We start from the raw sequence: 12,239 nt of genomic DNA, 5'->3' as shown, positions 1-12,239 counted from the left end.
AACCAACAGAAAGAAGACCTTTCTGTTCCTCTCTCTGTCTATAAAACTCTACCTGTCAAATAAATTAAAAAAAAAAAATAGAAAAAGAAAAATATTCCTCTGACCTATCTTTTTACTTCAGTATAAAGCAGCCAACGCTCCTTTTCTGTCCCTGTGAGTTCAGTTACTCTCAGAGTTCACCTGCAGAGCTGAAAAGGCGATTGTTCTTGCTCCACAGTCAGATCCAGAACTCCAGCTGTCTCCCTGCAGTTGTCCCCGTGACAGCCCAGCTAACATTTCTAGACCTGATCAAGTATCCCATGTCCCTCACGGGCACGCCAGGCTTGGGAAATCATTCCAGACCAGTCACTGACCATTTGTTCCACTACCTGAAAAACTCATGCTGCCGCTCCTCCACACTACACTGCTTTTTTTAAAAGGCTTCTTTAAAAATTCGACTCTCCTATTATCAGCCTAGCCATCAACAACCCTGAGACTTCATACTTGAAACATTAGGTAACAAGAAACTTCCTTCCATCTCTCACACAGCAGTCGTGGGCTCTTCACCACATAGCTAATGATATTTGAGGAATAGTACACAAAACTCTTAAGATTCTTATCAAAAAGAAATGAACAGGAAAACTATCCTCACAAAGTATCTCACACTGGAATGTCTGACAACTCCCAATCTCTTACAGGAAGAACGTTAAGATGCCTAAGCCCCAGATATGTGCAGTCTAATGTCCAAAGATAACACACACACATAACAACAATTTCAAAACATGTGAAGCCTGAGTCACTGGCGAATTTTATCATATTCCAATATGGTAAAGTATTAAAATACTTTGTGTGCTCAAAATTATTAAAATATAAAGATACCGAGGGCTCTCCAAATCATTCAATACATCAGAGAATATTCATTTGGGCACATTAGCTAATTCCTTAAACTCCCACTCCCAGTTTCAGGCCCTCCAGAGCTTATTCAACTACGTACTGCAGCAACTTTGCCCTTGAATTGAGCAAATGTGTACACTAAGGAGTCTGTGGGGAGGGAAGCTCACACATTACACAGGTTACAGTGAGTCTGTGAGCTAAGGAGATGGACAGAGATGCAGCATGAATGAAATAATTCAGAAAAAAGGAACTCAAGTGCCCCAAGGCCAATTAACTCTCTCAAAAAAGATTAGTAAGGAATAAGCTACTCTAAAACAGCTAGATTATTTTACACTGTGAGCTACAAATAATTCTACAATTTGTAGCTACAAAAAATGAACCGATTACCCCCAAAACGCAAATATCGTTAAGACATTCTGTCCTGAAATAAAGACTACAGAGTATGAAAACAACTTGTAACACAAACTACTTTCAGAGCTAGGAGACAGTCAGACCTGAGCAGTATAAAGACTAGTCGTGTTTCACATTTCATTTCACTAAAACTTCACAAACACATCAAACAGGGAAATGTTTGCTTTATTTTTAAGGAGAATAAGAGCAGTTTTTAAAAATATAGAAAAGCACCAAGAACTATAAGTCTTACAGTACACATGTAAGTATTATTATGGGTCCAAAAAATTCCCATTGCTTTAACCTTGTTCCAACAGGGATTGTGAGAAATCCACTAGATTAGACTATGTTGCGCCTAAGTGCACCCACTAGCATGTGTCACCGCAGTAACAGCCCTATCGTGCAAACGTTTAAGTTGACTGCCACTCATTCCAGGGGGAAATACCATCATTCCAGGTCCTCGGGGCCAAAGTTCCCTGACGTGGGCCTGACTCCCGCAGTGCTGCACATGAATGAACCCATACTGCCTACCTCCCACTGCAAAGCTCAAAGACTGCTGAACTTGCGGCTCAACAAGACCCCATACCGGCAAGTCCACACTGACGTCGGTGCCATCCAGAAGGGACACCCGGCACGTGATGACGGATTTGGCATCTCCAGCCGCAGGAATGTGCGTGGGGGCTCGCTGCGCCTCCCGGAGCCGCTCCTTCTCGGCATGCTTCCGCATGGACCGACGCCCGAGGGTTCTACGGAGGAATCGCAGCATTTCTGCCACTACAAAAGCAGAGAAAGAGAGAGGGTATCAGGGAGCAGAAGATGGCACCAGTCGGATAAATTGCGTTATCAGTGCAGTCCTGTGGACCTGGGCAGGTATGCACTAAAAAAGGATTAATATTGGAAAAAAATAATTAAAACTGGCTTTATATTTATTTCAAAATATTTCAAAATACAATCTTATAGTCAGACAATTTTTATCTGTCAACTAAAAATAATTTTTAAAAACTGGCTACTTGAATTCAAAGTTGTTTAAAGACTGTTACATATAAGCCGAGTCATGGCCTGCAGCTTCCTCAACCTACTGGACAATTTTCTCAGAAGCTGATCTGGAGGAGAGGGGTGAACATGCATGAAGCTCATCATATCTTCGGGATCAATACATCGTAAGTACAAGCAAACATCAAAGCTGTCAGACACCAAGGTGCACTCTGGCGGTCGCGACAGTCCTGAAGTTCCATCCCTTCTGAGCATTTGTTAAAGAGAATCGCCTACTGCAACTAAAGTACAATGCCAAACCCTAAGTGTCATCAAACAGCCTATCATTTACAGTTCTTACATCACAAGTTAACAAATCTTTACAGTGTCCAACTATTTTAATGCTACTGCTTCCTTACCTCCATTAAGAACATTAAGGTTAATCAAAATGGTTAACACAGATAGTAGCAATTTAAAATTCAGCACTATATTTAGAAATGCCCAATGTAGTATCAGAAACACATATAATGGAAAGTACTCTAAGTTACCTTCTAAATTCATGGGTTTAATTTGCACAACTAAGAGAGTTCAAGAATAAGTATAGGGGGCCAGCACAGTGGCACAGCAGGTTAATTCCCTGGCCTGAAGTGCCTGCATCCCCTCTGGGCGCTGGTTCGAGACCTGGCTGCTCCACTTCCAATCCAGCTCTCTGCTATGGCCTGGGAAGGCAGTGGAAGATGGCCTTGGACCCCTTTGCCTCCGTGGGAAACCTGGAAGAAGCTCCTGGCTTCAGACTGGCACAACTCCGGCTGTTGTGGCCAATTGGAGAATGAATCATCAGATGGAAGACCTCTCTCTCTCTCTGCCTCTCTCCTCTCTAACTCTTTCAAATAAATAAATAAATCTTTAAAAAAGGTATAAGTATAGTACATTAACTAATGTTAATTCCAGAGAAAAACAAGTGGTAGAAGAGGGAGAGAAATCACGGTAAAGTACATGACTTAGCTAGTAGTTTAAAGTCATAATACTATCAGCACTAAATACTGATCTAACCAGAACTATGAAGCAACTACAACTAAGAGTGTCTGACATGTGTAGGGGATCAGGAGTGTGGAGAGTTCATTCCACATCTTGCCCAGTACCAACCTGACAGGCTGACTCCCAAAATTAGAAATCATGAACGAGTACAAGGGGCGGGAATTTGGCATAGTGGTTAGAACACCACCGTAGAGTGCCTGGCTCAAGCCTCATCTGCTCCGCTTCAGACCCAGTCTCCTGCTAATGGGTACCGTGGGGGGCAGCAGACGATGACTCAAGCAAGTTCTTAGATCCTTGCATCTACATGGGAAACCCAGATGGAGTTCAGGCTTCTGGCTGCAGCCAGGTTCAGCCCTGGTTGCTGCAGACACCTGAGTTATAAGCCAGCACATGAAGATCTCTTCTCTCCGTCTCCCTACCTTTCTTTTTTTTAATTAATTTATTTATTTGAAAGTCAGAGTCACACAGAGAGAGGGAGGCAGAGAGAGGCAGAGAGAGAGAGAGAGAGAGCAAGCGAGCGAGCTTCCATCCAAGGGTTCACTCCCCAGATGGCTGCAACGGCCAGAGCTGCACTGATCCGAAGCCAGGATCCTGGAGCTTCTTCCAGGTCTCCCACGTGTGTGCAGGCACCCAAGGACTTGGGCCATCTTCTACTGCTTTCCCAGGCCATAGCAGAGAGCTGGATTGGAAGAGGAGCAGCCAGGACTAGAACCGGTGACCATATGGGATGCCGGAGCTTCAGGCCAGGGCATTAACCCCCTGTGCCACAGCGCTGCCCCGTCTTCCTACCTTTCAAATAAAAATGAATTAAAATCAGCGCATATGACTTAAAACGTGGAAGTGGTTCCCTGAGAGTAGAGCAATTCAGAAGAATGCCGCTTTTGAAAAGAAGCCTTAATTATGGCCCTGTCTAAATACTGACGGAGTTTGTGGACTCAAAAGGCTTCCATAGCCTTGGCAGCTCATGACAAGAGCCTCGGGTGATCACTGACGTCATAAATAAGAGTGTCAATTGTTAAATCAACAGGAGTCACTTGTTCCACATGTAGGACCTCTGTCCTTAATGAGTTGTACTATGAGAATTAATGGTAAAACTTGTCTTCAAACAGTACTTTATACTTTGTGTGTCTGTGTGGGCGCAAACTGTTGAAGTCTTTACTTAGTATAGAGTTGGTCTTCTGTATATAAAGATAATTAAAAGTGAATCTTAATGAAGAATGGTATGGGAGAGAGTAGGAGGTGGGACAGTTTGGGGGTGGGAGGGCAGGCATGGGGGGAAGAACTGCTGTATTTCAAAAGTTGTACCTATGAAATTTATATTTATTAAATAAAAGCTTTCTAAAAACAAAAAAAAGGAAAAGCAAAGAAGCCTTAGACCGGATGATTCCAGTATATACCTAGCATGCTAGATGCATGCTCCTATGTGATCCCAACAACTAAAATCCTAAATGGTTCTCCAGTTTACACAGCCTTCAGACACAACGGCTGGTCTCCAGGGTTTTCCAGGCACAGCTCCTCTGGCACCTACACCTGCAGCCCCGCTTTCAGCGGTCTAAGACTGCAGCTATTAGCCCAGATTTCTAAAACTCTTAGACCAGAGAATCTCTACTTACTCCTTTTAACTCAGCTCCTTCAACACCTCCCCTGGGAAACAGTCTCCGATTTCCAAGTTAGTCGCTCCCACCCAGGCACCTCCACCCAACCTTGACAGTATTTCATTGCTTCACTAATCAGATTTGAAATTACTCATTTACACATCTGCCTCATTTATTGTTAGCAAATTTGAGGACACAACCCCTCCTCTGAATAGCTAGCCACCCCACATAATTCATAATCCTAACAACAAACAGTAAGTAAATACTCTTATCTGTCTTAAGAAAAACTGCCCAGGCATAGTCTCATTCCCATGAGACGTAAACCGAGGCTCAGAGAAATTAAAGCATTGGCCAACTCTGTATTTTAGCAAATGGTGAAAACAGGGGGTCTCTTCTCTATATCATAGAAACATTCATGCAAAACTCACATTATGGAGGCAAGAAATTGTAAAAGATCATAGATTACAAGAAGCTGAATGAAAACACAAACACAAAAAACCTCTTTTTTAAAAATCTAATTTGTCTAATCCAACAAATTACAAAGAGGAAAAAGATGCAAAGGGAAGCAGATATTAAAAGTGACTGAGGGGCCAGAGCTGTGGCATAGCAGGTAAAGCTGCCGCCTGCAATACCAGCACCCCACAGGGCACTGGTTCATGTTCCAGCTGCTCCTCCTCTGATCCAGCTCTCTGCTGTGGCCTGGGAAAGCAGCAGAAGATGGCCCAAGTCCTTGGGCCCCTGCACCTTGTGGAATACCCAGAGGAAACTCCTGGCTCCTGGCTTTGGATTGCCTTGGCTCCTTCTGTTGTGGCCATTTAGTGGGTTAACCAGAGGATGAAAGACCTTTCTCTCTGTCTCTCCCTCTCTAGCTAACTATCTCCAAAAAAAAGTGACTGAAGTGTGCCAGCATTGTGGTGCAGTGGGTTGAGCCATAGCTTGCAAACCCAGCATCCCATACTTGGAGTCGCAGCTGCTCTGCTTGATCCAGCTCCCTGCTAACGTGCCTGGGAGGATGGCCTAAGCACTCTGGGCCCCCTGCCACCCACGGGGGAGACCCAGATGGAGTTCCCGGCTCCCAGCTTCAGCCTAGTCCAGCCCCAGCTCTGGTGGGCATTTGGGAAGTGAACCAGCAGATGCAAGATCCATCTTTCTCTACCCCCGCCTCCCATCCGGCTCTTTTTCTCTATCACTCTGTCTCAAATAAGTAAAAACAAACTTTTTTTTTTTTTTTGACTGACAGAGTTAGACAGTAAGAGAGACAGAGAGAAAGGTCTTCCTTCAGTTGGTTCATCCCCCAAATGGCCACTACAGTCGGCACGCTGCGCCGATCCGAAGCCAGGAGCCAGGTGTCTTCTCCTGGTCTCCCACGCAAGTGTAGGGCCCAAGCACTTGGGCCATCCTCCACTGCCTTCCCAGGCCACAGCAGAGCCTGGAAGAGGAGCAACCGGGACAGAATCTGGTGCCCCATCTGGGACTAGAACCCAGGGTGCTGGTGCCGCAGGCAGAGGACCAGCCAAGTGAGCCACAGGGCTGGCCAAAACAAACTTTTTATAAAAGTGACTTAAAAAAAAGTGATTTAAGGGGCCGGTGCTGAGGCATGGTGGGTGAAGTCGCCCCTGCAGTGCCAGCATCCCAGGTGGGTACCAGTTCGGGTCTCCGCTGCTCCACTTCTGATCCAGTTCTCTGCTATGGCCTGGGAGAGCGGTGGAGGATGGCCAGGGTGTTTGGGCCCCTGTGCCTGCGTGGAAGACCCAGAGGAGGTTCCTGGCTCCTGGCTTTGGATCAGCTCAGCTCTGGCCGTTGCAGCCATCTGGGGAGTGAACCAGCGGACGGAAGACCTCTGTCTGTCTCTACCTCTCTCTGCCTCTCTGTAATTCTGCCTTTCAAATAAATAAATAAAATCTTTAAAAAAAAGTGACTTAAAATACATATCAATCACAATATGTTGACCTATTTTGGACTCTGATTCAAATAAACCAATTTAAAAGTTGTGAGATGCTATCATTAGCGGAAGCTCAGTGAAATGTATAACTCCTACATTAGTCTAAAATTATTTCAATTTTTTTAAAAAATCAAAATCTGTTGTCATATACAGTTTATTAGAAGCCTTGCATAACTAGCTGACTCTTTAATCTAGAAGCATTTATAAACCTCATAAAAATAAAAGCTAAAATACTAAATGACATATTAAAAATATATTCAATAGCCATGAATTGAAGACTATCATCTTCATTTTAACAAGTATGCATGCGCCTGTGTAATTAAAAAACTGGAAAAGCCAAGAGAGTTGTCGTTTGAACTTTACCAAGGAAATAAATTATACACACACAGTTCAGCACTGACTGGATTATTGAAGATAACCAAGCAACTACTGCCACTTTTCCTTTAATTAAAAACAGGGGCACCACGGTTAATTTTTTTTTAAAGAATCCTTATCTTTCAGAAATACACACTGGAATATTTATAGACTAAAAGATGTGAGGTCTTGTATTTGCATCAAATTAACACAAGAAAGGGGGTTAAGTGGTGACAGAGACAAACAAACTGGCTCCTCACAGGGCAGTAACTATGTCTGGGCGCTGGGTACCTGGAGCTTCATTATACTCCCTTAACCACTTTTGCATACATTGAATTTTTTTCATAAAATAAAGGCTTTTAAAGAAAAAGTGTTCAAATACACAATTCTGTGCTTCTTAGGTTAGGGAGCAAATATCATAAATCAATTTTTCTGACTTTCTCCTTAGATCTGAATTGAAAAAGAAATGAAAAATTACCAGAAGGAAACAGCATATTAGCATGAGAGGTTTTTAAACAATTTCCAAAAAAATTTTTTTGAAGGATTAATATGCAGTTTAATAAAACTACACATCTTTTTTTTTAAAAAAAGACTTATTTTATTTACATGAAAGACACAGCTCCAGAGACAGAGAGATCTTCCATCCACTGGTTCATTCCCCAAGTGGCCGCAAAGGCCTGAGCTGAGCCAATCCGAAGCCAGGAGCCAGGAGCCTCTTCCGGGTCTCCCACGTGGGTGCAGGGAACCAAGGACTCCGGCCATCCTCTACTGCTTTCCAGGTGTAATAGCAGGTAGCTGGACTAGAAGTGAAGCACCCAGGACTCAAACCGGAACCCATCCGGGATGCCAGCAATGCAGACCAGGGCTATATATAACCTGTGCACCACAATGTTGGCCCCATTCAGAAAAGCAACAGAAAAATGGGCAAGATGAAAAAATAACTGTGAAATGAGAATAAAGATTCACAAAAAAAATTTGCTTAAAAAATATGTTCAACTTCAACAGTAATCAAGAAAATTTTAACTAAAAAGTAGGATATTTGTGATGCAAGACTCAAGCTCAGGGCCACCGTTGTGGCATTGCCAGATAGGATAAGCTGCCACCTGCAACACCAGCATCCCTATGGGTGCTGGTTTGAGTCCTAGCTGCTCCGCTTCCTATCCAGCTCCCTACTATGCTCCTGAGAAAGCTGCGGAAGAGGCCCAAGTGCTTGCACCCCTGCACCCTTGTGGGAGACACAAAGGAAGCTTCTGGCTCCTGGTTTCGGCCTGACACAGCCCCAGTCATTTCAGCCATCTAGGGAATGACCCAGAAGAGGAGGATCCCTCTCCCTCTCTTTCTCCGTAACACTGCCTTTCAAATAAATGACTAAAATAGGGCCCAGCGTTGTGGTGTAGTAGGTTAAGGTGCCGCCTGCAATGCCCATATGGGTGCCTGTTAAGAGTCCCAGCTGCTTCATTTCAAATCTAGCACCTGCCTGCGTGGGAGACCCAGAGGAGGTTCCTGGCTCCTGGCTCCTGGCTTTGGATCAGCTCAGCTCTGGCTGTTGCAACCATTTGGGGAGTGAAGCAGCAGATGGTAGACCTCTCTCTGTCTCTCCCTCTCTCTCTGCGACTCTTTCAATAAATAAATAGATCTTAAAAAATAAATAAGTAAATCTTTAAAAAGGACTCAAAGTAGTGTTAAAACAAATATTAAAAAACTATCTTTTTTTTTGGCCGGTGCCGCGGCTCACTAGGCTAATCCTCCGCCTTGCGGCGCCGGCACACCGGGTTCTAGTCCCGGTCGGGGCGCCGGATTCTGTCCCGGTTGCCCCTCTTCCAGGCCAACTCTCTGCTGTGGCCTGGGAGTGCAGTGGAGGATGACCCAGGTGCTTGGGCCCTGCACCCCATGGGAGACCAGGAAAAGCACCTGGCTCCTGGCTCCTGGCTCCTGCCATCGGATCAGCGCGGTGCGCCGGCCGCAGCACGCCGGCCGCGGCGGCCATTGGAGGGTGAACCAATGGCAAAGGAAGACCTTTCTCTCTGTCTGTCTCTCTCTCACTGTCCACTCTGCCTGTCAAAAATTAAAAATAAATAAATAAATAAAAACTATCTTTTTTTAAGATTTATTTTTATTTGAAAGTCAGAGTCACAGAGAGGTGCAGCGAGAGAGAGGTTTTCCATCTGCTGGTTCACTCCCCAGATGGCTGCAATGGCCAAAGCCAGGAGCCAGGAGCTTCTTCCTGGTCTCCCATGTAGCTGCAGGGGCCCAAGCACTTGGGCCATCTTCTACTGCTTTCCCAGGCCACAGCAGAGAGCTGGATGGGAAGTGGAGCAGCTGGGACTCAAACTGGCACCCATACAAGAGGCTGGCACTGCAGGTGGCAGCTTTACCTGCTATGCTACAGCGCCGGTACAGCGCCGGCCCCAAACCATCACTTTCACACAATGTCCTCTGAAAGGGGATTTGATGTTTTTATGAAAAACTAACATGTATCCCCTTTCACTCAGTAACGCTATTTCTGGTAGAAGAGCTGAGAGAAACAGTCACACATGTGCCCTAAGTTGTAGGAATAAGGATCCTTCCGGGTGTAAGTGACCTGGGGAATTTTTCAGTGTGTCCACCAACTTGCAAATATTTAAGCAAGTTCTGGTATATACAATGATATACAGCATAGTCATCTGCTGACAAAACAGGCATCTAAGTGAAAAATCAAATTGAGAAAAACAAATACAGCACTATCCCACCTGGAGTGGAACACACACTCCCCACCACCACCACACACACACACACACACGCACGCACGCACACACACACACACGCACTATAAGGTCTTGTAAACGGCTGAGGAAGGCTCTTTCTGGGAAGGGCCATGTGAGAGACCTTAATAAGAACACATGAATGTGCCATTAAGAGCTGAACTGTTTAAAAAGCCATTTCCTCAAGTTCCTATTTCCCCATCCCACCAGCATGCCCTCAATTCCACTCTTCCTGCTGCAGCAGGCGGATTTCCCGCCACCACCAATCTGACGGCTGCTCCCAGCCTCTCCCGGCCCGGCCTCCTGACCCAGCTCCCGCAGGGCCCTCTCGCAGCCCGCCTCCCGCTCAGCAGAGTCTCAACTCTGGCCCTGCTTTTATTCGCTGCCCCATCGTTCTGGAAAAATCTTTCTCCACTGCACCTCTCCCCCTCCTCCTCTCCCCGTCCCAGGGCTAACTTGAATGGCTTTTACTCAGAAAAGCATTCCTAGACTCCCGGGTCTAAAAAGGTGCCCCTTTCAACAGTTTGGCCTTTTCTTTATAACACCTCCAGAAACTGTAATTAAATCCCTAATTGCCTCTTTTTTTTTTTTTTTAAACCGGCTGCTCTGCCCACTTGACTGGTTCACTGCTATAACCCGACAGTTAGCATGGCAACCTGCAGATCAGGCACCAACAGGGTATCGCCAGGCACACCGAAGTGACCCAGCGGAACTTTTGGATGGCAGCATTATGTGGCTTCAAAAAAGAAAGTTTTAAATATATAATTTCTACCTTGTTTGATAACGACCTAACAACGGTTCCCTTTACAACCAGAGAAATGTCAATTTAAGTACCCGGCTTACTATCTAAAATTAACAGAAGTTGACTTTTTGTTGTTGTTAAAACACACACACACACACACATATCCAAAACCCGAAAGTTCATCACAAAATGTGTGCGCTCACAACCGCGGAGGCTGCCCAACGCACTTAACCGACAGAGGCGGGCAGCGGCCGTGGGAATCGGCTCACCGAGGGAAGCAGGGCCCGGCCACGGGCTAGGTGGGCTACGACCGGAGGTAAGGCAGGTGCGAGCGACGGCGAGACCCCGGTTTAAAACACACACTGCCAAACGGCTGAGATTAGCTGGGTCTCGTCTCTCGCAAGGGGAGCTCACGAGGCCCACGCAGTCCCGACGAAGACAGGGACAGGGACGATGAGGACGGGAGCGAGGTCTGCAGCCCGAGCCCGAGCTCAGGGCGGCCGCGAGCGCACCTGCCTCTCACCGCTTCCCGGCGGCGCCGAGCCTCACTCAGTCAGCAGCCAGCCAAGTCCGCCCGGGCGCTCGTTCCGAGGCCGTGACCCGAGCTCGCGGCGCCCTCCTCGCACCTGCGCCCCCTCCCCGGCCTCCCAGGCTGCACGGTCACGCGCCCCCACGCCCCTCCCCGCCACAGGTGATGCCCGGCGGGCGGGGCCGGCTCGAGTCCCGCAAACATTAACCCGGCGGCGCGCCGGGCCCTCGGCGGTATCGCCTGAAACTCGCCGCCCGGCCTCCCCGGGCGCCGCCGCCCCTCCCCTCCGGCCGGTGCAACGCCGCGCCGGCCCCGCGGGGCAGCACCGGGGCCCCCGCTCCCGGCGCGGTGGCCGGGGCTGAGGGCTGCGTCGCTCGGGCCGTCCGGCCCCGCGTTTACCTGAGCTGGGCGCGGTGGCGCGGTGGCGCGGCGGCGGCGGCGGAGGCGACCAGAGACGAGAGGACCCGAGCAAGGCTGAGGAGGGGGCGGCTCCTCCGGAGACGCCCGGAAATGGCGGCCTGCGGCGCGCGCCCACCCCGCTCTAATCCCCCGGCGGACCCCGGCTGCCCGCCGGCCCGCCCCTTAAAGCCCACTGCAAGCTCCGCCCCCGGAGGGCGGGGCGTGCGGCTCTTAAATGGGCAATGACACCGCCCCGGAAGTCGGCGCGCGGAGTGCGACCCGGGTTAAACCGGCGACGCCGGACTCGGTTGCGCCGAGCGCAGACGGCCGAGGAGGCGCTCTGCAAACCCTGCCAGGGCTCTCGGACCCGGGGCCTCGGGGCCGACGCACGCCCCGCGTAGATGGCCCCCAGAATGAGTCTTCTCAAGGGCGGAGCTGTGGAAATATGGGAGCTAGATGCTTTTGCGCGTAGGTGCAAGAAATCAATCCGAACCGCAGAGATTTACTGCCCCCGCGTCCCATGGCTGCTGAAGGAACTTCGGCTGTGTTTGCAGGCGGGAACGGGAACAAAGTGCCGAGTAGGGATCGGCGTCGGGAAGGAAAACAAAGCTGGGGAAAAGCCGGGAAGCGTGGCTCTGTGCAGACTCTTCGGCCTTCCTGTCCG

At 48.1% G+C, this 12,239-nt stretch overlaps 1 protein-coding gene across 8 annotated transcripts in view; it reads right to left on the bottom strand.

Moving 5' to 3' along the window:
• Positions 1–11,780, bottom strand: part of EPB41L5 (erythrocyte membrane protein band 4.1 like 5) — a 126,036-nt gene extending 114,256 nt beyond the window's left edge. For 4 of the 8 annotated variants that reach the window (XM_070071023.1, XM_070071027.1, XM_070071028.1 and 1 more), the window contains exons 1-2: positions 11,576–11,780; positions 1,850–2,037 (exon numbers count right to left, since the gene is read on the bottom strand). In XM_070071023.1, the coding sequence (XP_069927124.1) occupies positions 1,850–2,029 (180 nt within the window). In that variant the 5' untranslated portion in view covers positions 2,030–2,037; positions 11,576–11,780. Of the gene's footprint in view, positions 1–1,794; positions 1,820–1,849; positions 2,038–10,916; positions 11,136–11,159; positions 11,297–11,575 lie in introns of those variants that run through there. The other 4 variants (XM_070071025.1, XM_070071026.1, XM_070071024.1 and 1 more) reach the window with 4 other exon arrangements.
• Between the last annotated feature and the right edge of the window lie 459 nt (positions 11,781–12,239).

Source organism: Oryctolagus cuniculus, chromosome 3, assembly GCF_964237555.1.
Source record: "Oryctolagus cuniculus chromosome 3, mOryCun1.1, whole genome shotgun sequence".
NCBI classification, from domain to species: domain Eukaryota; kingdom Metazoa; phylum Chordata; class Mammalia; order Lagomorpha; family Leporidae; genus Oryctolagus; species Oryctolagus cuniculus.
This window is presented reverse-complemented; position numbering and strand designations above follow the sequence as displayed.